A 26,933-nucleotide genomic window follows, 5' to 3' on the forward strand; every position below is an offset into this window, starting at 1 on the left:
TAAAATTAACATACGTGTATTCCATATATTAACATTGTCCCTGCTGTATGCCTTAGTATGGTCCAAATTCCCAACACAGAGACTATTTATATCATTTTCTAGTGTGTCCATATCTTCTTAAATTGGAAGAAATATGTTTAGAAAAGAAACCTGATCTACTAGAACATATAATGGGGATAGATTAACTTCAATTATGTTACTTGAAATAAAATATCCATTATATAATGGATGAAATATCCATTATATTAAGCTACTGGCTGGCAAGCATTAAATCAAATATAGACTTCTACATATTCTGTATCTGTAGTGAAGTATTATAACATATTAAACAGACCTTTATTTTAAAATCTCTTTCCAACACAGGATCAATCCTGTATTAACTGCCTGACATAAGCTAGTTGCGAGTTATGAGGATCCCTGCCTTTTTTGGTACTGTATTCTGAGCTTTTCCAGTTGTTCTACACACTGTGTCTGGGCCAGCTTCAGTGTTCGGTTCTCCTCTGTCAGTTCTGCATACTCCTTGGCCAGCTGAGCAGCATCCATGCTTTCTTTTTCCACTTGTTCCAGTCTGGCAATCAGCTCTTTTCTGGCAATAACATTAAAAAGAAATTCACAAAGATTAAAAATGGCAGCAAGCAAAACACGTATTGTCATGGGTTAGGAGAAAGCTGGAGTACACCTTGTTGATGTGAAATACACAGCTAGAATACATATCTGCTACAGATGCTCTTTTTCCTTTAAAAGATGAATTCTGTGATAGGTTTGTTTTCCTGAGGTCAAACCTGCAAAATGCTGGGGACCTTTAAGTAAATATCTCTACCTTCAGTAAGAGTTCACTGTGCAGCCGTATGGGGAGGACCAACATCCTAGAGACTGAATGCTAATATGCTGCCTGTGTAAGAACAGCAGCTATTTATTTTTCTCTCCCATACCAAATATATTTGAAAGCCATCAAGGTTTTCTAATGTTGTTGTTGTCCAGTTGCTTATCCAGTTGGTATATTCTGTGAAGCACGCCTGGTTTTGTTTTCTATGCTGCCAAGAAAAAGGATTCTAGAGCACACTAGGCACACAGATCTGAACTAAACAAATTGCTTCTTTTCAGTTTTTATACTCAGACCTTACTTCTGCTGCTGAAGCATGGTCACCAACTGCAAACCTGACCCCTCCTGGCCTTTTTGAGTGCAGACACCCAAGAATTCAAGCTGTTGCTCCATCCCAACTGGAGTCACCTGGTGCCCTGTGTTCCCAGATTTGGCCAGAAATCACAGGCTACTGTAGACCATCAGCTGAAATTCCCTCCACAGGAGTTAAGATAGCGGAGGCCTTAAAACAAAACACGCTGAACGCATATGGGATATCTAATCGCACTCCACTTAGTTAGCCAGCAGACTAGTCTGACCTCTGTTTTATTTCCCTTTAAGTCAAATCATTTTTCATCTCTGCTACAAGAAGTCTCTTTTAAAGGGTTCTTGGCTCTTTTGATCACTCTATCTCAGTGATTAGTTAATCTTTTAACTCTTTGGAGCCCTCTGACGTTCTCAGTCACGTCAAAACAATGCTTGTAGGTCATCTGCTGGAAGACGTAATGCCTTCAAAGCAGATTGCTTTTTCTGCAGTCTTTGAAGGAGTCCCCTGGCAAGCTGAACCAGTGCTTTCATGCAGGAAATTCTTACAGATTAGTGATTCCGCTTCCATAGGTCAGAGCATTCACAAAAAGATAACATTTCAGTATTTGCTGATCGCTTGCATTACTTACACCTGCAAAACCACAGTTTCTAGCAGTGAGATTTTAAGCACCTGGGTTTTCAAACAATTGTCTTATCTGGCCTTCTTTTAAGATTAATTTAATCTTTCTTTACTGCAGCTTTGAGAGATAGCATCGTTTAGCCAAGGATTTGCTGGCTGTTTACAGCCGCAGTTACTGCAGTTCAACGAGTTGTAAGAGAGCCGTGGCAGACCCATTTCTCAAAAAAATGATTCCCATACAAAAAAGAAATAGGGAAGAGTTAGCAGGCTTTACAGCACTTTAAATCACCCCCAAGATGCAGTATATGGAAGCCCTCCTGTAGCTATGTTTTAGCTTTGTTTTAGACCACTGGTGTAATGCACAGGTGATGCAGTGGCACAGGCTGCCCAGGGAGGTGGTGCAGTCACCGTCCCTGAGGTGTTCAGGAGCCGTGTGGATGTGGCACTGAGGGACGTGGGCAGTGGGCGTGGGGGGGGGAGATGGGCTGGTGGTTGGACTGGGGGATCTGAGAGGTCTTTTCCAATCTTTAGTAGAATTCTGTTAACATTTGGCATAATGGAGTTGTAAAAATTTTAAAACCAGCAAAGCCATTAACAGATTAATTTTTCATTGTTTAGGCTGTGCTACATCTACTGCTCTTCGATGTAGGCTAGATGAACTGATCATGCCAGACAGTTTGATATTCCAGTTCCTGTTAATGGGGCTACTGAACATGCAAAAAAATGCAGGTAAGATTTAGAGAGTAAGAAATGTATTGAATGCAGTGAAATTTTACTAGCTTAATCACTTCAGCCCCTTCAGCTTCCACTGGAAGATTTTTGTCTCTTAGAGCCAAAAGAGAGCTTTAGCAATACTTTCTTGCAATTATTCTACTGGCGCAGTGCTGGGCGGAAGGATTACATGACTCTTTTTCACACTACAGACTGCTGGATGAGGAGTCTTCTAAACCAATTAATTTGGAATAATTATTTTCTCACTCTTTATGAGGTTCTTAAATGCAGGGGCAGTGGACACACTTGTAAGTAATCAGCATAGTAAGAGCAGATAAACCTTTTCCATGGGAAATTTTAGCACTTGTGAAAGAAAGGTACTGCCTACCCTATTTGGACTTGAGCCAGAGGCGGCACAGGCAGACAGCGTACAAACTCAGACAGCTCTATTAATGAATGCCAGTCCTGATTTGATAAGGCTGCTTGCAAGCATGGTTTTCATGCTGCTATCTAATGAAACTCAAGTAGCATAGATTTTTTTTTTAATTATTATTATTATTTTTTTTTTTTCAGCAGCTTTGCTGCTGAAGAAAGCAAAAATGAATTAAGATCAAAGTAAACTCATTTCTGCAGTCCAGACTCTAGGACCTCCCTTCCTTGCCCTGAGGTAGTAAAATTGCCCTCTTCTGAGTCAGCAGAACCTACTTATTCCCTTCCCATCAGGATCAACACCTGTTTACAGGGTAGGGTGATGTTTCAGGCAAATACTACCAGCCTGCCACAGAGACCTAAAATTAGAATACCAGGGAATTGCTAAATGTTATGAATGGTGTGGTTTACGAAGCTTACAAAGGATGAGGACAGTAACTAACATTTGCTTCTGATCTAATCCAGAATTTGAACTTAGCTCTCAGAGGTTAAAGAACACCATACTAAGCTCTTGCACCATCTAGCCTTTGTTATGGATGACTAATAAATAGATTTATCATTGTGTAACCAGTGTTTGCTGTTAATGGTTACCCCATGTTTAAATATTAACAGCACTTATAAGGTATTTTCTAAAATGGTGTTGAGGTACTTAAATTTTTGAGACAATCTGTAACATGCACTTTAAATGCTCTTTTCTGGGGAGGGGTTAAGGTGGGAAAGAAAGACCAGTGTGATTTGCATCATAAACCCATAAACCATAATCAATATCAGAAAAGAAAAGAAAACGAAAGGAAAAAGAAAAGAAGAAAATCAGCATGATCTTAGGGAAAGTGTTATTTTAGTCCTGATCTTAATGACTTTGCCCATGCAAAGAACAGAATTACTTTATAGTAATATTCACAATGAATAAATACCAAAAAAAAAGGGACAGACGAAGCAGATATACTTGTCTCCAGATAAATCTATTGGCAGACAGATATATCAGACTCAAGGAAAACTGCTTCCACAGTGCAAAGACACAGGCTTGTCTCCCTGCAGTTCTGAACAAGGTATTCAGGATCACACACGTGGTACAATGCACGTCTTCCTAGCTGACGTGTTCTGGTGGCCATAAGGTCATTTACTTTTCCCATATTTGACACAGCTTTCACGTCAGGAGGAATCACGACACCCCCGTATGATAACTGCTGACTGGGAAGACTAACCTTGCATGTTTAAAGTCCAGTAACTAATTTTTAAACTGTGAGACAGCCTGTTTTAATGTTAATAAACAGGCTGTAATAAAGCTATTTCTCCAATACAAAAGAAATCTCCTATTTCTCACAGCAGATAAAAGATATGCATTTCTTACTACAACAGGGGAAGTTGTGGTTTCTCTTTGTACTTGAAAAGCTTTAATTTCTACTGATTTGGCAAGTTAACAAGATGTGCGTAAGAAATCAAGTCTGGAATGAAAAAAAATAGTAAGATAAAAGGTTGTTTTTATGCCATAACATCAGTCTTTTTCTGCAGTATCTGGAAGTCTGAAGAGGACTTTTCTTAACAGCACAGGGAAAGTCACACCAAAAAGTGTGCCTGGAGGAGCCACTTGAATTTGAGACCTTAGAAATACTCCAAGGTCACAGTAACACATTGAAGCACATAGAAGGCTCGCACAAAATTCAGTGGACGTCTCCACTGCATGTCTACTGTAATGTGCAAAGGCAGGAAAAACCATCATAACCATGGCAAAGAAGAAGAGTGAACCTAAACCAGGTGGTGGTCGAGTGATATTTTCTGGACAGTTATATTAGAATTGTCTGGGAGAGGAAAAAGAGAAAAGCAGCCAGAGCTAAGAATATAAGGTATAGCTAGCAACCATGGCAACTCTAATATTTAACTACATAATCCAGGGTCATTATCTAGTAATAGCAATATAACAAGTGCTCAAAATAACCAGCTATCCCATCCCTTTCACCCAAACTTAGATACCCAAAAACATCTGTTATGGAAATACATGTGTGTTTCTGGAACATAAATTAAATAACATTCTGTGACCTAAATGTGGTGTGTTCTCACTTCCCCACCCTTTTCTTTCTTTTTGATCATGTCTCCCATTCCAGACTGATTTTGTCCCTCCTACTTCGTATTGTTGGCATAAAAGGGAAGAGTCTGAGTCAAGACTGCAAACAGAGCTATGATGAATTATGTTAGCAAAGCAAATCTATTTAATATTCCCTTCAATTATTTCAATTTCTTGCTTCCTTTTGTCTTTTTCCTTGCCTCAGTCTACCTTCTCATTGCTTTGCCCTCTGATTTTTCCATTTTTGAACCTGAAACCTCCCTTTCACATTTCCCATTTTCTTATGAAATAGTTGTCATCTTCTCTCTCACTACTAGTCTAGTAGATTCCCTTTCCATCTGTACTACACAAAAAAGAAGGGGCAAATAAGCTCTGTTCTAGCTCTGAGGAAAAGCAACCCCAGTCATTTCACACTACTGCCTTTCAGTACTCCAGCCATACATAACGCACACACTCCAGGGAGAGACAAGCTAAACTAAGAATTAAAAACCATTGAAAAGTTTCAAAAAGAGTAACTATTTTAATTTTATTCATCTTTTTATTTCTCAAAGATGCTTCTTTTATAAGTATACCTATGCGTTATTTCTCTATATGAAAGGTTACTCTGAACTTTGGAGGCTGAAAAAAAAAAAAAACCACCAAAACACCACACCTCCAATAACTGTTAATTTCAGGTTGACTTTCTTTCTCCTAGCCACCAAATTAAAAAGAAAAAATCTTATTTTCTGCTTTGAGCCTGACAACCACCATCAATAATCTGCATGCACAGAATTACTAGTAGTAGGCACCACAGGTGCCGACACTGCCAGATGGGACTCAACATTTGAGTTCCACGGGTGAATTGACTTGTGAAGAAGAAATTCAGAAGACTAACAGGGCCGTCAGCCAATAGCACTTCTCATTATCTTTAGTAAAAACGGAAGCTGAAAAACACTGCACAAATTATTTGTTCCCATTACAAGGGATTCTTTGTCCATTTTATCACGTGGATATTTAAAAAAAATAGGCAGGTGTATTAAGCAATTGTGATTCTCCACTTCCATACATTCAAATTCAAATTTAGAAAATTAAGACACCTGTAACATTTCCTCATCTGCTCATGGTTCAGAAAGCTACAGCATCTCCACATTTTCCATTTGATTATAACTGTTCTTTAGTCTAAAATCTCTGCATCACCTTGGACTTCCTTTAGAAAAGACAAAGCATCTTTCTCTTCTGAGAAAGGAATACTGAATATGCATGTCACCCCAGCCGTCATGATCCACTCTTCACGTTGTCACTTCAGCATATGATAAATTTCCTATAACTTTCAAACTGTTACTATTGAGAATAATTTTGGATATAAATCACTGATTGCTAGACCAAAAATTTCATTTATGTCTTGCTTATCTCTACACCCATACTCCTTTCAACATAGTTTTATATAAAAAAACAAGGTAAATGTGTTCAGGTCCTGCATCCTTACATGTGTGTAGAGGTGTGTATCTCCTAGTAAGATTTTAATCCACCTTCCAACTTCAACCAAACTTTACATTTACATGTAAAATATAATTGAATAACAATGTTTCCGTTTCTCAAAGGTTTAAAAAACAAACATAGTGCTACAGAAAAGAAAGACACCCCCAAAGAGGAAAGACAGTACCATGACCCCTCCTCCAAAGCACTGAAAGATCGAGATTTATATGGAGGAGGGGACTTCAAAAATAGTTCCCTGGAGAAAAAGTTTCAGTTGGTATTTGCAGGTTTTTAAGCCTCAAAATCAAATACCTACAGTGCACCTACTGGTAGGAAATAAGAATCTTTGATCTAATGCTTGTTGGTCCATTTCTTTTGATTAAAAGATTTGAAAGGTGGGGAAAGATGCTGCACAGACATCTTTCACTTCTAGGGATTTCACAGCTACGAAGCATGTGAGCATCTGGGCCATTAGATGTGCAATTAGGAGGGTCGTAAGAAGGATTCTAATAGAATTCTATTTGCTGCCTTATTCAGCTGCTCTTCTATTATTGTATTTTCTGGAGCATGAAATCTTATGTCCACCACGCAAGTTCAGCAGAGATAGAAATATGGAAACTTCCTCAGATGCACTGTTTGCATCCTCTAGCGAAATGAAGGAAAATGGCAGCTTGAAGCCCTTTAATAATTCATCCAGAATTACAACTGTTGAGAAACTTTCTTCTGGTCTCAGAGGCTGATGAGGATAGTTTTTGAGCTCAAGTAAACAATTCCATGCATGCATCTGCCATTTTCAAGGAGAAAATGTTTATAATGTAGCTAGTACCACAGACTGCAAAAATGCACTCAAACAGCATTCTTTTTTTTTTCATTCTTGCAAATGCAGAACATATATATTAGTGTAGTTTTCAAGAGTCTCAAGATAAGTTTGCAAATGTGTAGAGCTGATTCAGGAATGAGTTAATAACAATAATGAATTTGTATTGGTGGGCTGCAAAATACAATTAATCTAAGGCTGTCATTTGAATTTGTGTCTGAAGCTAAGCAGCAACATTCAATATTTTATATTCAGTTGGCATTTACAGAAAGGATAAGCACATATGGTTCCCTCTGAATTCCCTTGGTTTTTAATTAAACACATAAACAGCTTATATTAGATGATCAAATTTGACAAATCATTGTAAAATTATTTGAACTGTGTATCTTCTCTCTACACAATTTTTAAAACGTCAGTTACTTTCCACTGGCCAAGTTTAATTAATGATGAAACAAGTGCAGTCACTGAGAGAATGTAGTGTTAAGACTCTTCAGGTTATCGTTTCCTTTTTTTTAACCTCTGTGCCAATACGATAGCAATTGAGTGCCATGCAGATCCCACAGTGGAAGAGGATTTGGTACTGGGAAACCTCAACTGTTTCTGATACGTTTGGCAACAACTAACCGTATTTTGTCTACAGCCATCGACTCTGATAAAGACAAGCGTCACTTTCTTACTCCACAAAGTTTGGTTTCACAGTGATCTCTCACTATATTACTTACAGTGATCTTACAAGACCACAGAATTTCATCAGTTTCCACCCCTTCAGCTTGCTGCAGACTCCCACAGATGCAAATGTGGCTGAACTGTGTGGTCATATCGTGCTACTATTGCCATGACACATCTAGAATGGTTCCTCCTCTAGTCAAAACCCTCTCTGCTAGAGCTTTTCCAAGCCCCATTGCTATGCTATGAATGTTTCTCTTCCAAACATGTTAAGAGCTATAGTCTTTCTTTTACTACTTTTACTTACAACTTTAACTACAGCAATCAGAAGAACTTTGTGCAACATTTGGATGTATGGTTGTGTGGTTTTATTTTCCCAATAAATCTCAGCTATCCACACTGAGGTAACTATCCTTGAGGATGGCAGCACTCCTTGAAGTCACCCTCAATGTGAATGTCAAAATAAAAAAGCACTTGTAGTAGAAAGTCTTCTTTGCAGTAACTGTTATTGCTTGGGGCTTACTGTCACTCACCCTTTTTCCTCCCTCACAGAATTCCTTTTTGCCAGGTTTCTTGTAGAAAGAGTCCCAGAAAACCCACTTTGTCATTTAATAGTCATGTGAAGATGACAGGGCTATGAATAGAGGACACAGACAAAAATTTAAAAAATAATTTAGATTTCTCCCTCCAGCTTAAGCACTCTGGATGTGAGCACCTGAAATACGAATCTACATAGAGATGACACCCAGAAAAAAATTTACTAACATTGTCAAATAACTGACATCAAACTGATCCATTATGCTTTTCATTAAGACATACAAAGTTACATTGGGAAAAAAACAACCCTAAAACTAACAAGGTAACTGCTCCAGATGATCTAGATTGCTGTGTGACAAGGATAAAGTGTCCCAATGCTGTGAGTGAGGGTTTTAAGGGACTCTGAACAACTGAGGGCCCAAAGCTCTGACAGCTCTGTGTTCTTAGTGGTCTCAGTTAATCCTAACCAAGGGCCTGTTGTGCTGTACTGTGACTGTCACGCGGAGGAATAAGGTCACAAAGTGTCATCTAAGACCCTCGCATTTAGAATGGAGCTTTACAAGGAGAATATACAGCAGTAAATACTGTGGGAAAGTTACTCACTTTCTTTCTTCCAGCAGAGCAATTTCTTTTTTCACCTCATGATACTCTTCTGCTATTTTGCAGTGTTGTTTGTACACCTGCATCGATTCCTTAGAGTCATGACAAGGAGGCAGAGGCTTTATGAACAGAAGAAGAAAAAAATACTGCTTTTGAATGCAATATTAGGAATAAACACATATTTTGAAAGATGCAATTGTCAGTTCATCTCCGTGAGAATACTTAGAGAAAAAGTCGAACACTTTGAGAAAAGCTGCTGTATTGAAAATACTCCTAGTGATGGCTTTCCACAGAAGGGAAAGAATGCTTTTCTGCACATGAATATGCATAACCCTTCAATCTTTGTAAGGATTTTCGGAGCTTTTCACAACAACTTTGCAAAGTATCATGAAAGACTGTTTAAAGAAAGACTTCTCCCTTACCTATTCCTTTTTCAGCTATAGAAAAGTAAGAATGATAAAGCTGACACATCAGTCATATCTACAAAATATGTGAGCATCTTTACACTGCAGAAACTACAGAACTGAAGAGGAGGGTAATTTGAGTGTAAACCAGCCCTTATTCTCCAATTCTCAAAAGGAGAATAAAAGGTATGGAAAGTTATTGACTAAACACTCTTTTTCAGAGAAGCCCTGCTTCCTCCAGCTTATTATTAAAATGGACGAGACTGTGAATTGAGTCTAGGGCTGACTCTGCTGGATTCACAAGGAGCTACACTTCTGACCCTGGTAAAGCCAAGATTTCATAGTGTGTGTGACCCAGCAATGCCTCAGTCTCTAAGTAGTTTGCTCAAGACTGTCTCCAGTTTCTCTGCACTGCTAGTTCCTGTAGAAGAGGATATACTTAGCAGAAATGTTATGGGAGCATTGGCAAAGTGTGTCCAATTTCCACCAGAGGAGTGTGTGAGATTCAGAGTAGAAAGATGACAGTCATTAAAAAATCTGATAAAAAACAGTGAAGTGAAAGCATTGTACCCCCAACCTGTATACCTTATTATTATTAATAATTATACATTATTACAGAAAGATTTGTTGTTGTTGTTGTTCCAGCGCATACTAAGTACAGCAGATTAAATCACCCTGTCCTCAGTCTCTTCATAAGAATTTCAACTAAAAAGCTTGAAAATATGGTGTGGTTAAGTGTCAGTGTATTTTGTTCCTTAAAAGAGTACAACTTAATTTGGCCTCAAGCTTGGCTGGCACATCGTGACCACAGCACTTTCAGGAAGTGTATTATTTTTAAGTTATTAGCCATGAATCAATTGACTGTAAATGAAGTCCAAATAGCATGCTTGAGCCACCTGTTTGAAGCAAAAGGAAGCACTTAAAATAGTTCCTTTACTGTCCAGTTAAAGAAATCCAATTGCCTTTCACAATATAAGCAGACTTTTATTTCTTGTCGTTCTATTTTGACTCTTATTTGTAGCGTAATATTCCTTCAAGTGCATTCTTAGAAAAAGAAAAACACAAGTCTTCAGACATTTCCTATCCATGGTCTTGCAATCTTGTGTTCTAGCTAAACTGGAAATACATATTTTATCAAACACGTTCAGAAACAAACGTGAAAAATGTTTTTATCCAAGAGGCAGAGTGTGTTGGCTTGAGATGCGCACCAGTGCAAAAATGTAACTAATGAATGGACCTCTGAAAGTATTTGCAGATGGTATGCAGTTCCGCATTGAAAATTTAAAACAGATAGTCATTTTCCATCTTCTAAATGTAAGAAATGCCACAGCAGAATAGTTTTCATGGCACAGTTCTGAGCTCGGAGAATTTGGGACCCCAGAGAAAGGGCTGTTCATTACTGGGTGAATGTGGTCCTAGGAATGGGCTTTTAATTGCATTTCAATGTGGCTGAGCAATAGCACCATTCATATAGTCACCCAAATAATAACCACAAATTTAACAGGACAGAATATAGAAGTCTCGGCGCTCTAATCCAAGAATGCAAGGGTGAGCCAAAGTAGCATCTGTGGTATCTACCAGAGATCAGCAAACAACAAATGCATCATAACAAAACGATCTTTAACAATACCCAGTGAGGGAAAGTCCCCGGAGTGATACTTCAAAGAAGAAGAAACCTGCTTTTGCTTTCAACATAGTTTCCGCAAAACTAGCTGGTTTAAATCAGTTTAAAAATTAAAGCAGCATTCAGTTTCTGTATTCCAGCTTCCCACTCAAAAGATATATTTAGACAGTTAAAATTATCTAGTCATGCTGAGCCTTAATATCTAATTCCCACTTAGAACCAGTTGCTGGCTTTCAAACTCCTACCATTGTTTCCTCTTCAGCGTCATTTTTTCTTACATTGATATTTTATCACTAGACAATAAAAGATACGGTTTACTGATATTCTGTTCGTACAATTCTGTTTCAACTTCGACGGATGTTCTTACACAATAAATCAATAACTTTGTTTCTAATTGTGAAAAGATACCTATTCGGTACATAAAAATCAGGACTGCATTTTGCTTTAAAATGTAGATTTGATAATGTTTTCGTATGACTGGACATTTTGGTTTGCTCTTTGGTAAAACTGACATTTCTAAGAATGGTTTTGGAGATAATACCTACAGTTCCTATGAGTAATTTCTGGGCTGTGGTACATAAAACACAGGCTTATGCATCATTATTTAACAAGCAGCTGTACTGTAATCACAAGAGACGTGAAGGAGCAACATTCTGTTTCTTTGCTGCTCACCATAAAAGACCAAGCAACACATAAGCACAGGGAAATTATTTTAGCCATGTCGAACAGTCTACTTTTTGCCATAAAGAAGGGTGCAGAGAATTAATGATACATCTGTTCCCAATAAAATAAGCATTTTCAGAAGATGGAAGGGCAAACTCCTGAAAAAAAACACCTCAGAAAGATGGGAAGGTTACTTGTTCCAAAGCTGTACCTCTGAATTGGCACACATTTACAGTGTAGACAAATTTCCTTAGAAAAGAAATGAAAAACAGTAATGTAGCAGTTACTGAACTTGTCCATAATCATCCAAATAAGACTGGGAGAAATGTGCTAAAATCTGAATCCAGCCCCATGTTATCAGAATCAAATTCTGCAGTCCACGGGCTTATCATGTTGTTAGAGCAGCTTAAGTCCTCTGCCTCAGCTAAGGGTCTGCCCCAGAGCCTCACCAAGACTAGAAATTACGCTGTTACTTCCAGTCCCATTTTGCCGAAGACAAATTTCCAGTTTTTTTATTATGCCAGCATTGGCTTTCATTCAAATGGTGCTCCTTTATCCTGCCTATTCTACCCCTGTGATATGCTTACAGAGAGTTCTCATGCACTTTCCAACCCTACATCCAAGCTGCACTCCTCTAATCCCTCACAGACAAAGCTTTTTCCTCTAGCTTGTCCTAAGCAGCCTCTGCTCCCTGTTCTACCTCCAGTGCCTTTTTGAATACCTGTGACCAGGCCACATGAAGCCTTACAGTGCCCACCCAGAGGGCAGTCCTCTGGCACAGAACTGGCATCCCCATTCTAATCCATGAAGTCTGTATGCTATTTTTTGGTAAGAGCACTCTAGCTTCCATAGGTGACAAACGACAGAAGTCCTAAAAAAGTTCAATTTACAGTATGGTGTCTTTTTTTTCATTCGGATACTTCAGGAAGTGTCTTGCCAGTCCATAATTAATATATATAAAAGCATACCTGCTACGTAAGCAAAAAAAGCTCCGGCCAAAGAAAGTTATATTTAATGGCAACAGTTGCTACTTTTAATCCTGCTTATTTCAGGCTTCAGTGTCATCCACCCTCATTTTCCTGTGTTGGCAAAATATGTGCACACAGCATCTCTGATTTGGTTCTCAAAGCTATTACAGAAACTATAGTTTTCAGTGGTACCGTTGGTCTATCCTGCCATCCCTAATTTTCAGCAAGGTCTGATTTTCCTTGCACTTTATGGAATGACTCACCTTGACAAACTTTCTCAAGAACCCAGCAAACAGACACTAAGAGATCCTGTTATAGGCTATTCTGTTACTGCACATAGGTACGCACATCTGTACACGACATCTGCAATGTCTATTTAGGTTTTCATTTCAAATGCAGATATGAAAGACGTTGAAAGATGATACGTAAGGATAGTTCATGAAAAGACAGCTAAGACACTGAGCTTTCTGCCTAAGACAGGCTGTTCTGATTATCTTTGCTGAACAATTTTCAATTTTGTTTTGTGCATTTTTCCTTGATTTGTTCACTTTGCAAACTACATTTTCCCTTGCCACATGAATTCTCAACCCACAGAAGTTCACAGTCAAATCTGTAAGCTCTGTGTAGTCAATAGTGTCACTGCGGTATTCAAAAACTTTAAAAATCAATTTTTTATGTATTAATTTTTGTTTGTGGTGTTGTAGTTGTTCTAGGTACTTCAAAAAGAAATCAAGACTTGTTTCTGGGAAGTTTAAAGAAAAAGATTGTGTCATGCATTTTTGCCAGCTGAGCATGCAGACTCAACGAGGAGGTAATCTCCAGCCCAGATCTGGAGTGGCATCCTGTATTTTTTGTAGGTCTGGTAAACTAAATCCAGCTAAACCATTCTGGAAGAACAGAAAGCCCAGTGACAATATTTTGCATGTGGCCTATTTTCATTACATGGCCTTGTGCTTTCATGTGATAGCTGGACATTGCAGCTCCTTTTTGGTAGCAACTGCAACTCTTCAAGCAATTTCAGGCAGCTAGTCTAGGATATATCTAGTCTAGTCTACTTTTACTATGGAAATAAGCAGCTATCTTTCTTTCAAACAATTCAGGTCAGCTGGATGGAAGCAACTGAGAGTTTTGCTTTCATTGCCTGAGAGATTTTCTATACTTTCGCAATCACAGTGCGATGCTTTGGCTTTGTCAACACCCATGTCACACAGAATCTAAAAGTGCAGTTATTACAGCAGTGTTACGGGAGACTTCATCAGTTCATTGGCAATCAAATCTAATTATAGAGTACCAAAGTACTGTAGGAAGTCTCTTGGAATTTAGAGCTTTTAATACAGAGCAAACTTTTTAGAACTTCTGTATGCTTTTTAACTTTCTAAAATATTTTTTTTGTTGTTTGTGTACCAGTAGTCTTGGCAGCGAGCAGAAGCAATGGTTCCATTATTTAAGTTCCGGACAGAATAAACAAAGTTTCTGATAAATGCTTGTGTCACATTCAAACTGTCCTTACTGCAATGTTTTCCTCGCTTCTTTTGTATAGACATTTCCTACTTAAGCATGAAAAACAACTCCTTGACTTAACAAGCTGATATTATGAACAGTTGGAGTCTTTTCTCTGCCATAGGAAATGTTATGGTCATCCAACTCTACTGATTACAGGAGATTTATCATTCATACAAAATATGATACAAACACTTGTCTCAGGCTCGCGATTTCATGAAGGATAAGGAGTTACAGAACACTCCATATATCTGCACGAGATCTGTGTTCTTTCCTATTTAGAATCAAACACCCAGATGGAATAAATTGTTTCTGGGAGATGAACCACAGGAAATGCTGGAGCAGGACAGACAGCCTAGCAATTTAAGTCTTTAATACCAGATACATTCATCTACATTCTGTGACCTGTGCAATAAGGCTTTACATGCTGATGTAGATGTCTAAATATAGACAAAATCAGTAGTGAAATGTTTGTCAGAGAGGCCATCAGCACTGTGCAGCTAATCAAGGCCTGGTTTAGCTCTGACACAAGGCAAAACACTTCCCAACAACAAACTAATAAATGCAGCAAGACTGCCTCTCTTCACCTCTGACTTTAACTGCTTGTACAGTGGGGGGAAGAACACACACCCGAAGCCCAAATAAGCTAGTGCTTTATCCTCAAAGTGTTGCTTTTCAGTGGGAAGATAATACATTCCAATACTGCAAACAAAGGAAAGCCAAATTAAAAACTTACTAACATGAGTTTGGTTTCATTTAAGCATATAAGGAACTTCTTTACATATTTTCTTTTAATAACGAAGTTTCAAAAAAGATGAAGCCTTTCTTGTCTATTAATTGCTGTGTTCTCATATATAGAGCTATTGCGTCTGATTGGCCATACACAATACTTCTTTTTTTTAAAGGCTAAGAAACAAGAACAAAACTTTTGAATTAGAGAACTGGTATCATTTTCTTACGTATTACTTCTTGAAACATTTTCCTCTCACGAGTGGAAAAAAGTAACATTCAGAAAGGTAATTGGAGAAGATAATGTTTTTGTCTGAACATATCTAGTTGATCTGAACACTGGACTGATCATTTCTATTCTTCAGAAAGCAGCTCTGACTTTCAACCAGTTTCCCCTCGAGTAAGAATTCTTACAGAGCATTAAGTATTTGCAGTTGGTCTCCTAGAAATACCCTTCCTGCAGCCAATCCTACCTCCACCTCTGCATAGCTGGCAGCAGTGCTTGGACAGCAGGCACGATCACCCTGCCAGGGATGGCCACACTGAACTCTGCCCTGCCATCGGACACCAGTGCCCAAGCAGGAGGCATGGCAGGACTGTGGGAGGAAAAGTGGGAACACTAGGTAATTCTGCTCAAACAGCCAAGATGACTGCCAGGGACAAAGATAGAAGGGCAAGGGCTTGAAGCCCAAAAGAGAGGTGCAAATTGCTTGGTACTCAGGCTGTGGTCTGACGCCTGCATGCATAAAATACTAAGGCACTGATTTTCCAAGTGGCTCGGTGAACTTACATATCTTTCAAGCTGCTTTCAAAATCTAACCTGAAGATCGGTTAATTCGGGCTCTTCTTTTTAAAGGTTTCAAGGTCTCACCAGTTTTCAAAAATACAGTCTTTTTTTTTTTCTTTTTTAAGTTCCTGGTACTGTACAGACACATACCCTGCATATATCATTTTTTCTTTAAATAAAATAGTAATGCTTTTGACTGTATTTACAGCACGGCAATGAAAATCTCATGGCTGTATATGTGATGTTTTTATTATAAAAATATGTACCAACATTCTTACAAACCCAAGTATTTCAGGCAGCTATGCCATGGTTGATTAAAGGGCTTGCTGAGATGTGTGCTGCTTTATACTAGCTAACTCTGGGATACAGAAAAGCATGGATGGGGTGGTAAGGGACACCGCTATTCACTACTATTCAGTACTTCTGCAGGTCCTGGTGAAGTCCATGTTGTTGAAGTTTGCTTCTGCAGTATGAGAGCTACCTGTTCCAATGCTGCCAAGGTTCCATTAACAGAAATTGCAAACATATGCTATACGGGACTGACATACCCTATGCAAACTGAATCACACTAACTGAAAAATGTGATTAATAAGAAATTGCAACTGGGTACATTATGACTTTTTTACACTTACTGTTATTTTGGAACTTTAAAGCAATTTAAACCTAATTATATTAAATGTTTATCATTTTGTGATCCACATTGATGGAAGCAAAAAAATTAAAGTGTTTGTTGCTAAAGCTATTACCTCTACATAGCTCAGAACCCTATGCTAACTAACTGCCACCAGTTCAGCATTAAGACATTTAAACATAATATGCACATAAGCTTGGAAAGCTAATGGGTGAAGCAGCACCATTAACATTATAATTTTGAGTGCTTGAATCAGATATTATTCATAAGATCCTTCGAATTACCTCAGATTTATCCCTAAAATAGTTAATGAAGGATAATAAGAAGAATACAATCTGAATCAAAGCCTTTGATTGTTCTTTGAACTTGTTGTCATCTTGAAATCATGAGGGCAAGGGAAGTTTCTTTTGAAAATATTTTACTTAGCAGACCGTTATTTATCCAACACACTTGAAGTCTTCCACTCTATTTCAGCCTATCATAAAATTACACATTTAGAGCACATTACTTGCTCCAGAAATGGGCTGTAAAAGTCCTAATAAGAAATAATAACTTGGCCTGTAAAATACCTACATCTAACACTAGTAATTTTCTTTTTAGGTACCAACAGCAGTAATGACAGTCATACTTTGCTCTTTTAGAGCAGCCTTTGCTTACTCATTTCAGTGCTCTTTGACAAGGAAGGCAGTAATTATTAACCTCATTTCACAGACCAACAGAGGGATGAGGCAATTTATCCATGAACAGACAGTGTGTCGCTGACTGAAAAAAAAATGCAGGTATTGACTTTCTGTTCAATGTGTCTGCCACAAAACAATACAGATTTTCTGAAATGGAGTTCTTCTGAGGGAAGAAAAACTATCAATTGTCTCTGCTGCTCTTTTCAGCTCAGGCTGTAAGGTGCTATTCATTCCTTTAATCTTTCCTTGTTATGCCCAAGCAGCCTGTCTCTATTCCCAGGATTAGAGGGACAGAGCAAGAAGAGTCTCTGTCATCCTCCATTCCTTCCTCAGTCATCCTTTTGATGAGAACAGCAGGAGAGAAAATTAAGTCCTTTAAGTCAGCAACCCTCCAGTGTTGTCTCACTCGTTGATGGGGACAGGAAGGATGACATCATTGAACAACACGCTCTGCTAATGCCTTTCTCAATTTACACTCAGGAAACAACTGCCTTCATATTGAAATATCAGAGGAAGTCTAAATGCTCCTGGGAAACAGATGATCTAAAGTAGCTTACAGAGGCCAACAAACACTCCAGAACTGCCAGAGAGGAAAAGGAAATAATCCCTGGACACAGAGCTGGCTCTGTGCCTGGCAGGCTATGGAGTTGCCATCAATTGCTACCTGATTGCCCAGCAGTCAGGGCTCCACTGACATCACAAATCAGAGCAGGCACAAAGGAGTTCACCTTTTCTGTCTTGTACTGCTTGCAGACATCTTCTAGGGCAACTGTGTGGCTTGCTGGCCATGCAGTATGAATTCAGTGGTTTTGACTGATGACTGGCCTTTGTTATCCAAGAATTGAGATGGGATGGCACTGCAGAATGAACCTTTGTGTTCTCTAGGGATGCTTAAGAGAAGGCTGATCACAGTCTTAGCACACTTTGTATACATGCATGGCTCATTTCCTTTCCCATCAAATCACAAAAACTCCCTTCATTACTGTGCAGTAGTGCATGCTGTGTTTTGCATAGGAATTGTAAAAAAAAAAAAAAAACAAACAACCAACCAAACAAACAAAAAACAACCATAAAAGCATGTGAGATTATTAAAGTAATTATTTCCCTGCAATTGGATTAAAGATGCTGAAACACTTTTCTCAGATCTTAACAAGACAACGCTTTCCTCTATGGAAACATACAGTCTTATTAAGTGTTCATAGATTAGAGAAGTACCACTGAAAACTTTCATCTTAGTGTAACATCCAGAGTCTTTTAACAAAACAAATCTAGTCAAGTAGAACTGCAGTCAAAAAAGAAAAGGTTTACCTGCAGCTGCTGATCTAGTTCTGGAAATGCCAAAGGGAAGGAGTTTTCAGGAGCATCATCATCTAGAAGGTATAGATGACATTAAAAGCCAGTATGTACCAAGAAGGCAATTTCAAATAATCTGTTCAAAGTAGTTCTAAATTGCATATATTCACAAACATCTTCATGTATATGCTTATTTTTCTACACTTGAGATACCTTAATGAACTCTTTGACAATATCAATGAGTGGGAAATAAGGAAATGTTTAGGTTCTAGAAAAGCAGAAATGTATTTTGAATTGCCGTGATTAAGAAACAAAACAAAGCCAGTTACAGAAGAAGAGTTGTGACAATTTAAAAACAATACAGTGAAACAATCTTACTCCCTGAGATATCCATTAAAGTGCAAAATAAGGAACCTTCCACAAACAGCACCCTTACAATGAAAAAGTTCCTCACTGGAATGAAAGGGAAGGATAACTTCCCCATCACAGTACAATGACTTACCAGGGCTAAAACAACAACAATAGAAACCTTTTCTCCCACCATCCAAAGACAACTGCATGAACAAGAAAATTAGACTGGCACACCAGCAACTAGAAGACAGTCACCAACATAGATATTATTAAAGTGAGGAAGCACCGCAAGCTTCTCCATACTGTAAGGAAATGCCTTTACTTTAACCTGCGGATTGTAGTCCTTCCCTCCTAGAGTCAGTTCATTCATGACAATGAGCCAAACTTTGTTTTTATTTATTTCTTTATTTTTAGTACGGGCTTCATGCAAAGGTGGGACAGAGTGTGCCAGTTGCGTCAGTGTTGTGGTGTGGACACCTGCCCACTAGTAGCTGGACTGAGATCAGAAATATGAATCATACTACGCAGCGTCACAGCTAGACACCGCAATATTTCTTTCTCAGTGACTTTCACACTATCAGTTTTGCATTGGGTTGTGATGACGGTTTGTGTATCTTACTACAGGTTATGGGAGGTGAAGAGAAGGTTACTATTAGCCAGCTTACAGAGGCAGTTATTTGTAATGTGTCAAAATAAAACAAGGATGGCTCTCACTGGAGAAAATTGCTACCATAGGTCAGATCCTGTAGACTGCTTTTTGCTGACAAACCTGTATGCCACAAATCCCCAAAAGGATTTAAAAAAACTAGGTGTCAAAGCAGGTTTAAATTGTTTTTCCAATATAGTTATCTCTTTATCCAGCCACCAGTGGTCATGTACTGGCTAACAGACAGTCAGAATCTTACTTTTAACTAGCTCAGCCTGAGATGGACACCACCAGGAAGGAATGCCCAGAGGAGGGCAGGGAGGAAAAATACAGTGATACGAAAGGGCAAAGCAAATATTTATGAACCTCTGCAAGAAACAAAGCAAAGAAGTATGTTTTTATGGGCTATGTGTCTTCCTCATAAAGTCACACCCACACCCACAACTTCCATTTGTGCACCATGTCCCATACATGCCTATTGTAGGAAATATTTAAATGGTTTTAATTTCAGAGTTGTATCCTGATGATATGCAAGTGTTTACCTTTAATTTTCTGTTGCTTTCTTGCACGATATTTAAAAATAGACCAATAATCTAAAAGAAGAAAGATGAATCATATGACAGAGCTAAAAGGAAGGACAGAATAGGACTCAGTCAGACGAGGGGTACAGCTGCTCTACAGATATTTGGCCAAATAGCTGTTGAATATTCTGACAGAGATACTGGACCAGAGGAATGGTCCTATTTGTTTTGACAATTTCAGCAGTACAACTTCAGTACAGTAGCAGTAAGGAGGGAACTTAAACAATTCTATCTTAAGGAAAATCAAAGAAAAACTTATCCCAGAAGAACAGACATCAGCCAAAAAATACTTTTTCACTGAATCAGATATTAATAAGGAAAAATAATGTTGCAGAACATTAGAAAATATTTTGGATTCCACTCAGGAAAACAAACAAACAAACAGTAAATAAGGTTTTAAAATGTTTTAGAAAGGATGGAATAAGGAGAGAATTTACTGTAGAGGAAATCCTTTCAATAAGCAGATGTTCAGTACTTATTTTCTGAACTCAAGTGACTGAGTCAATGGTACTAAAAATGGAACATATTGGTATCCTAACCATTAAGGCATACCATAGTACATTTTATAATGGGCCTGCCCTAGCATCTATTGAACAGCTGCTAGGGTTTTTTTTAGTTATGCTAGTTTAAGACTTGTTTAAATCATCCTCTCAATGATGCTCACCACATCAGATAAGCTGGGGACTTTGGTGGCTTGAAATTTTTCTGAGTTCCTAATTCTCTTGGGCTCCTATCAAAATTTTCAGCTTAAGTGTTTAGCCCACAAAACCAAAGAGGTATCTGCACAGCTAACTGCAAGCTTGTTTTCCACAAAACCAACAACAAAAATATTTCTCCATAGCTTCCAGTGAAATTAATTACTTCTTCAGGTTGGTCTGTATTTCACCGTTGTCAAAGTAACAGCCACAACAACAAAAATTACTTGGTAAAAATAAAACACATTTAGATTTCACAAAAGAGGAAAGCAAGTGACAGCAATTATTCACTTCCTAATATTCTTTTGAGGATACAGGCAGAAAATCAAGAGGCAAGAAACTCTTGCAGTTTCTTCTAAAATAATTACTACTGCCTTAGCGCACAGGGGAACAGACTAAATCACATTCTTTTTGCTTTCCATTCAGCTGAGCTCAGACAAAGCATCTTTACGTTTCAAAACCAACTCTGATCATTCCTATAGTAAAGCCAGCAACATAACAAATGAAGAAGCTCCCTAAGCTGCTCAGCCAACACACCTTCATGCTGGGATGGCATGATGGGCAGTGGTGTGCATGGGCAGCAAGGATAAGCCATTCGACCTCTGTTGTCCGGGTGAGCTCTTGTCTCTCTGCTGATCACACCTACTCACACAGATGTGATGATGGATTTATTATAAGGAATGGTACAGAGATTCACTCAAGCAATCTGATTTAGAAAGCTGAACTACATTAAGACTGACTTTCTTTGTACAAAAGGCTTATTACTTATTAGTGATGTTGCTATGCATTCGGTCCCCCAACATACACTGACGTTGTGCATTTAAGAACAAATCATGCTTTCTGGGAAGCTCACCATGTTTTGGCCTTCTGGAAATATCAATAGCACAGATTTCCATGATGTAGACAATTAAAATCCCTCACATTCTACTGTCTGACAAAATGCTTGGTATAGTAGTAAGAGTAACACTCCTGTCTCTTCCTATATACCTGCTCCACTGGGATGTGAGCAACAGCCGATGATTAAGCACTTGAAGAACAACATCTGATTTGTTTGCAGCATGAACTCACAAATTACAGTATCTCTTGGATCTTCACAAAGATAGCCGGAAATAGAACATAAAAATTTAAATGCGTTAAAAGCACATTCAGGTTGCTAAATCAAGCACTCAAAATTTAGGAAATGCCAATCACAACTCTGCTTCCTCGAGTAACTGAGTTATGATCCAGTCTTTAATTATACAATCAGATGCTAATTTTCTCTCCTACACGCGTGGGCAAGTGTATTCAAATCTCTTCCTCCTAAATTAAAGAATTAAATTGGTAACATAAGCAGGCTGTTATCCTATAAGCAGATCAGCCCTTGCACAGGAAAAGTGCTCAAACCCGACTGCAACTGACAGTTGGACACCACTGGAAAACTGTGTTACAGGGGGTCCGGCCTTGGCCCTAAGAGGGCAGTGAGGCCCAGTAGCTACAGTGCTGGCTACTGACAGATGAGCACAGACTGATGGAGTTCATCCTGGAAGGCTGTGTGGCTAAGTGACTGGGACTTGGCACCACTGTGTGAAACTCCCTGGGTTCTATTCACGGTCCTGCCCGAAGCGACCTTACGCAACCCCTCAGTTACCTCACGCATAAAATAGTGAGGAATGGTCACTGCCCGACCCAGGAATAGGCTATGAAGGCTTGCTCAATAATAAGAGTTGCAGAGCTCCCCAAAATAGCACAGCCCATAACACAAGAGGTAAGAGCAAAACCCTCCTGCTCAGTATACCTTCAACCTAAGCCCGACGTGTCCTGTGAGGAATGTACAGCCTCTGTCCCTTTGAGGGTATCTCACGTAGGTTCCTAACTTCCCCAAAATACAACAAGTACTTCCTATCCTAATAAGGTCTTGCACACAGGATTTATGAAACATTTGGGGCTGCAAAGACATGCACGAGCCCAAACTAAAAAATGAATGGACTGCAGTGTTATGTTGTCCCACTCTTAGAATTTCTTATTTTATGTCACAGAAATGCCCAAAAGACCTCAAAAATGGGCTGATCATGCCAGCCCCTGAACAGACAGCCACACTGGCAGTGTGTTTCCCCCCTCAGGAGCATGTTTGTAGATAAGAAACAGAGTGAGATGAGGTGAGTGGTATCTGATGATTCTCATCATTTCCAAAGACCCAGCCACTTACTTGTAGGCTGAGTGCAGTTTTGGAAAACCAGCTTTATAAATTTCACCCATATATTTTAGCAATCTCCATTAGTTTCCAATCCATATATTATCAGTTGGAAAGTCTTTGTTGCCATTACAAATGAAAATGAAGATGAAGTAGGGCTTTGAAGCTTGCTATTGACGCAGCCATTACAAAACAGTCTTACCAGATCAAATATAAAAGCAAAAAATTATTTATGGTCACTAGGAAAACAAAGGCATAAAGAGGAATAAAGTCATTTGCTATGCTAGCAAAAATACCATGTCATTTCACTGTCTGTCAGTTTTATTAAAAGAGGTATATTTTGCCTTTGTTATCTGTGATTTTTCCCAGAGAGTGCTATCAGAGGTAGAGCAGTAATTTATCACCACATTGCTACCAGAATTCTTTTGTTAGATTCAAGCTTTTATTCTGGAAGGGAAATTAAAGAGATATTTACCTGTACAGTTTTTTTTTTAGAACTACTACACAATACATATCTAGTACTCTACATTTAACAATTGGATATGATGTTTTAATGATATGGTCAGTAAATAAGATTTAATGACATAAATTAGGATATACTGAATTTAATTGGTTTAAATAAATCAGTGTTGATAAATTAAAATGAACTTTCTATTTGGGACCACTTATTTAAATTTTTGAACATCATATTCAGTTTAACTTGTATTGATATAAGATAGACTGATATTATATGTCTCAAATACATCAATTTAAAACAGTACCTTAAATCAAACTGGTGCAATATGATGTGCAGACATACTCTGGGAAACCTATGTTTGATGCCAGCTTAGTGAACTTGAATAAAAGAGCCAAACATAGATATCTATATATACAGGAATAAGAGATACACAATAAAACTGCCATCTTATATAGCACTCAAATCAGCTGCTGTTCTTGGGACTTTTAAGGAACTGGTTTGCCAACATTCACATGAAAATGCTCTACAAAGCACAAAGCAAAGCATTGACTGACAAATAATGTAACACAATTAAGTTATTTCTTGTACACTCGGGATGGGCGAGCTCCCGTCTTGTAGGTCAGTTAACACAAAGTAATCTCTTCTCATGAGTTGAGAGCAGTTTCTCCTTTCACTGCTTCTCCCACCCAGTGCTTGGTTACAATCCTAGCCAGTGAGATAATCACCACCCAGAAGAAACATTCCATTTCCCCTTTTTATATCTAGTTATGCTGCAAGTTCCTCCAAGTAAGCTGTGGTACAACCCCTGGAAGGATAATGCAGCGTTACTTGGTGAAACCTATCACTGTGCCTTTCAAATGAGATAAAATTCAAGGAAAAGTTTAAGTCAGAGAGATTCTGTCACCACTTAGCCCTGGTGAAGGACTTCCTGTATGTACCCAGCTCATCTTAAAAAATGTGCTATGTAGCTCTTTATGCTATCTTGATCTGACTATGGTTTATTGTAAATTTGGAAACCTTACAAAAGTTTCTTTGCTTTGCCTTCTCTGAATATATTACATGTAATAATATTAAATAATATTAAATGTAATAATATTTATAATGTAAAAGGTAATAATATTTACATGTTACTACTAGAAGAAAGAGTAGAAATCTTGTGCTGCAGTAAAACAGGGCATGAGTTTAGACCTCTTACTAGCCCCTAAGGGCTAGTCGTGCAGTGAAATATATGGCAGTCACTTTTACTGGTTGCTATTTAATTTTATCACTACTCAAAGATTGTGGATTGCATATTGCTGGAACTTTTGTCTTTATGTAATAAATGACTCAAAACTATGGAAAGGTTTAACAGAATGTAACAGAAAAAGATTACCTTTCTGTAACTGAGATTCTTTCTGTAAATGTTAAGAGAGGCTGAAATTATTAGCAGGATAGAGAAGTAAAAAATAAATATGATGCAACATTAAGGAAGCTAGGCTTCCTGCCTTTCATGTCCCTCTTCTTCCAAGCTATTCACAACCTTGTTATTTCCTATTGCCGTCTCCTGTCACAAACCACTCTACCCTCTTTGATTTTCCCATGGTCTCAGCTTTCCCTGACTTGTTTTCAGTGTCTCCCATAAGCATTCTCTTTCTGTAATTCAAAAGATCACTCCCCTTTCTTTTCAGTCTAAGACCCAGATTTGCCACAATTCTTGTAAGAAATGTACTGTGCCATTATAGCTTCAGAAGTGACAAGGATTGATTATTACTTTCTGTAATAAAAATGTAATTAGCATGTTATTGTAATTTACAAAAAGAGGGCACAGAGACAGCCACATGTATTTCCTTATGTTACTTCTCCCAATCTTTGTGGATTACCCATCTTTATAAGCTGCAAGTTATGCGCAATAATATAAATGTTTGTTTTGAATTCTCCTTGCATAAGGGATCATACTTTACTCCAAACTAATAGCTGCAAAATGGTATTATGCAATAATTACCTAGGGCATATGAAGTACATTCTACAATATTTCTTACAATGAGAAAATGATATCCAAGTTAAGGCTATTCTCAGAAAGCTCAGGAAGAGACTTCACATATTATCCTGTCCCATAGAGCACTCATCAGCAGTGGGTTGAAGTTATCTTTATCAGAGATCCTCAGATTTCACATCATCAACACGTCTCAGACAGTGACTCACCTTTATCAACAGCTCAGTCAACTTTATTTAAGATACTTCCTAGCTTCCATTTTACCTTGTCACACCCTGATTTTTTATTGCACATCAACGGCTCTCCAGACCTTAATAATATTTAAGATACAAACTAAGAATATTCATTTGTTCCAAAGTCTGAAGGGGTCATGGGCACACAGAGCATATTTGAGCAAATTAATGCTCAGTCAGCACTAGCTGACAGGATAAACATCAATGAAATTTCTGCTGCTTTCTCAGAGAACATGCCATGTGGGGCATCCGTTTCCTGAAACCTTTCACCAAGCTGGGCACGTGTGGCACTTTCCAACCTTCCTGTTGAAGGGAAAGTCTCTTCCTGTTCTAGCCTCACTGACAGTACAAAATGTCCCTTTTATTCTGTTATTTTAAAATTGCCTGAAAATCAAGCATACTGTAAATACAAATGATTTTGATAGTTAATTAAAACCTGAAGTCTATCTTCCTGAAACCATTGGAAAAAAGTAATCTAAACTGTCAGTCATTTTAGTCTAATGAAATTGCTAATGGAAACAGTAAAAGCTACTGGTCAAGAAAATTGATCATACGATACTGCTATCACTCAGGAAGAAAATTCACCTATAACTCTGGACTTCATTTGATATTGTAGACACTAGTAAAAAGCATGTAAAAAATTAAAGCAATCACTTCCCTGTGGCTTAATCTGTAAATTAAATTGTACCTGGGGATTCATCCAGGCTGAAGGCAATTCGTACTGGCTTATCAGCAGGTACCCTGGCGGTGGTGATCATGTGGGCACTTGAGCCAATGCTTTTACTTGTCTGTTCCAGCTGCAATAATATAAACAAAACATTTATTACAGAGCATGTGATACCATCCAGCAAATGAGTTTTTTAATGCTTCTCATGCATTCATAGCTACCTTTCTCATTCTAACCAAGCAATGTTTAGAATCAAAGCCAAGGGAATGCCATTTCACTTATCCATTTAAAAAGGATTCAAGTGCAGACTGCCTTTCTTTTGCTATTCGCAGATTAGAAAGTACAATGGCAAAGGAAGCTTCCCCTCTCCTCACCTGCTTGCTCCCCGCCATTGCCCCTTCAGCAAGCCTTGACTCGTGGCAATGCTGCCTGGTTCTGAAGGTGAAGAAGGAAGAAGGGGTGGGGAGTTGAGAGTAACATGACCCCAAGCCTGCCATGTGATTGGAAACGTGCACACCACTCCAGATGGTGTCAATGAGGAGGCACCCAACCTCCCACCTTCCACCCATACTCCCCCATTCAATGGACAGAAAGTTAGTGGCTTGCCAAACCTTGGTGGTGGTTCTTCAGCGGTCCTCTGTGCAGATGTAGGGGTCTTTCTGCATGGGTTTGCCTCCCGGATCAGGACCTTAGGCAGTCCTTGGTATTTCTTCTGAGACCAGCAGCTCCAAAAAGCAGTTTTAATGAGATGAGACCCTGTCCATCAAGAAAACTGCTAATTCACTTCAAGCAGAGCAATAAAGAATCATTGAGTAACAAAGAAGTTCGTTACTACTGATCTGTACTAGTATAATTAA

At 38.5% G+C, this 26,933-nt stretch overlaps 1 protein-coding gene across 1 annotated transcript; it reads right to left on the bottom strand.

Annotated features, from left to right (window-relative positions):
* Positions 1-405: 405 nt before the first annotated feature.
* On the bottom strand, positions 406-26,468 carry MAP3K7CL (MAP3K7 C-terminal like; the record flags this gene model as incomplete). The annotated part of the gene is made up of 5 exons (XM_079537106.1): positions 406-586; positions 9,029-9,144; positions 18,320-18,381; positions 26,098-26,206; positions 26,451-26,468. The coding sequence occupies 5 exons, from the start codon at positions 26,466-26,468 to the stop codon at positions 406-408; spliced, it is 486 nt and encodes a 161-aa protein (XP_079393232.1).
* Positions 26,469-26,933: the final 465 nt, after the last annotated feature.

Source organism: Tetrao urogallus (assembly GCF_951394365.1).
Source record: "Tetrao urogallus genome assembly, chromosome: 1".
Lineage (NCBI taxonomy): Eukaryota > Metazoa > Chordata > Aves > Galliformes > Phasianidae > Tetrao > Tetrao urogallus.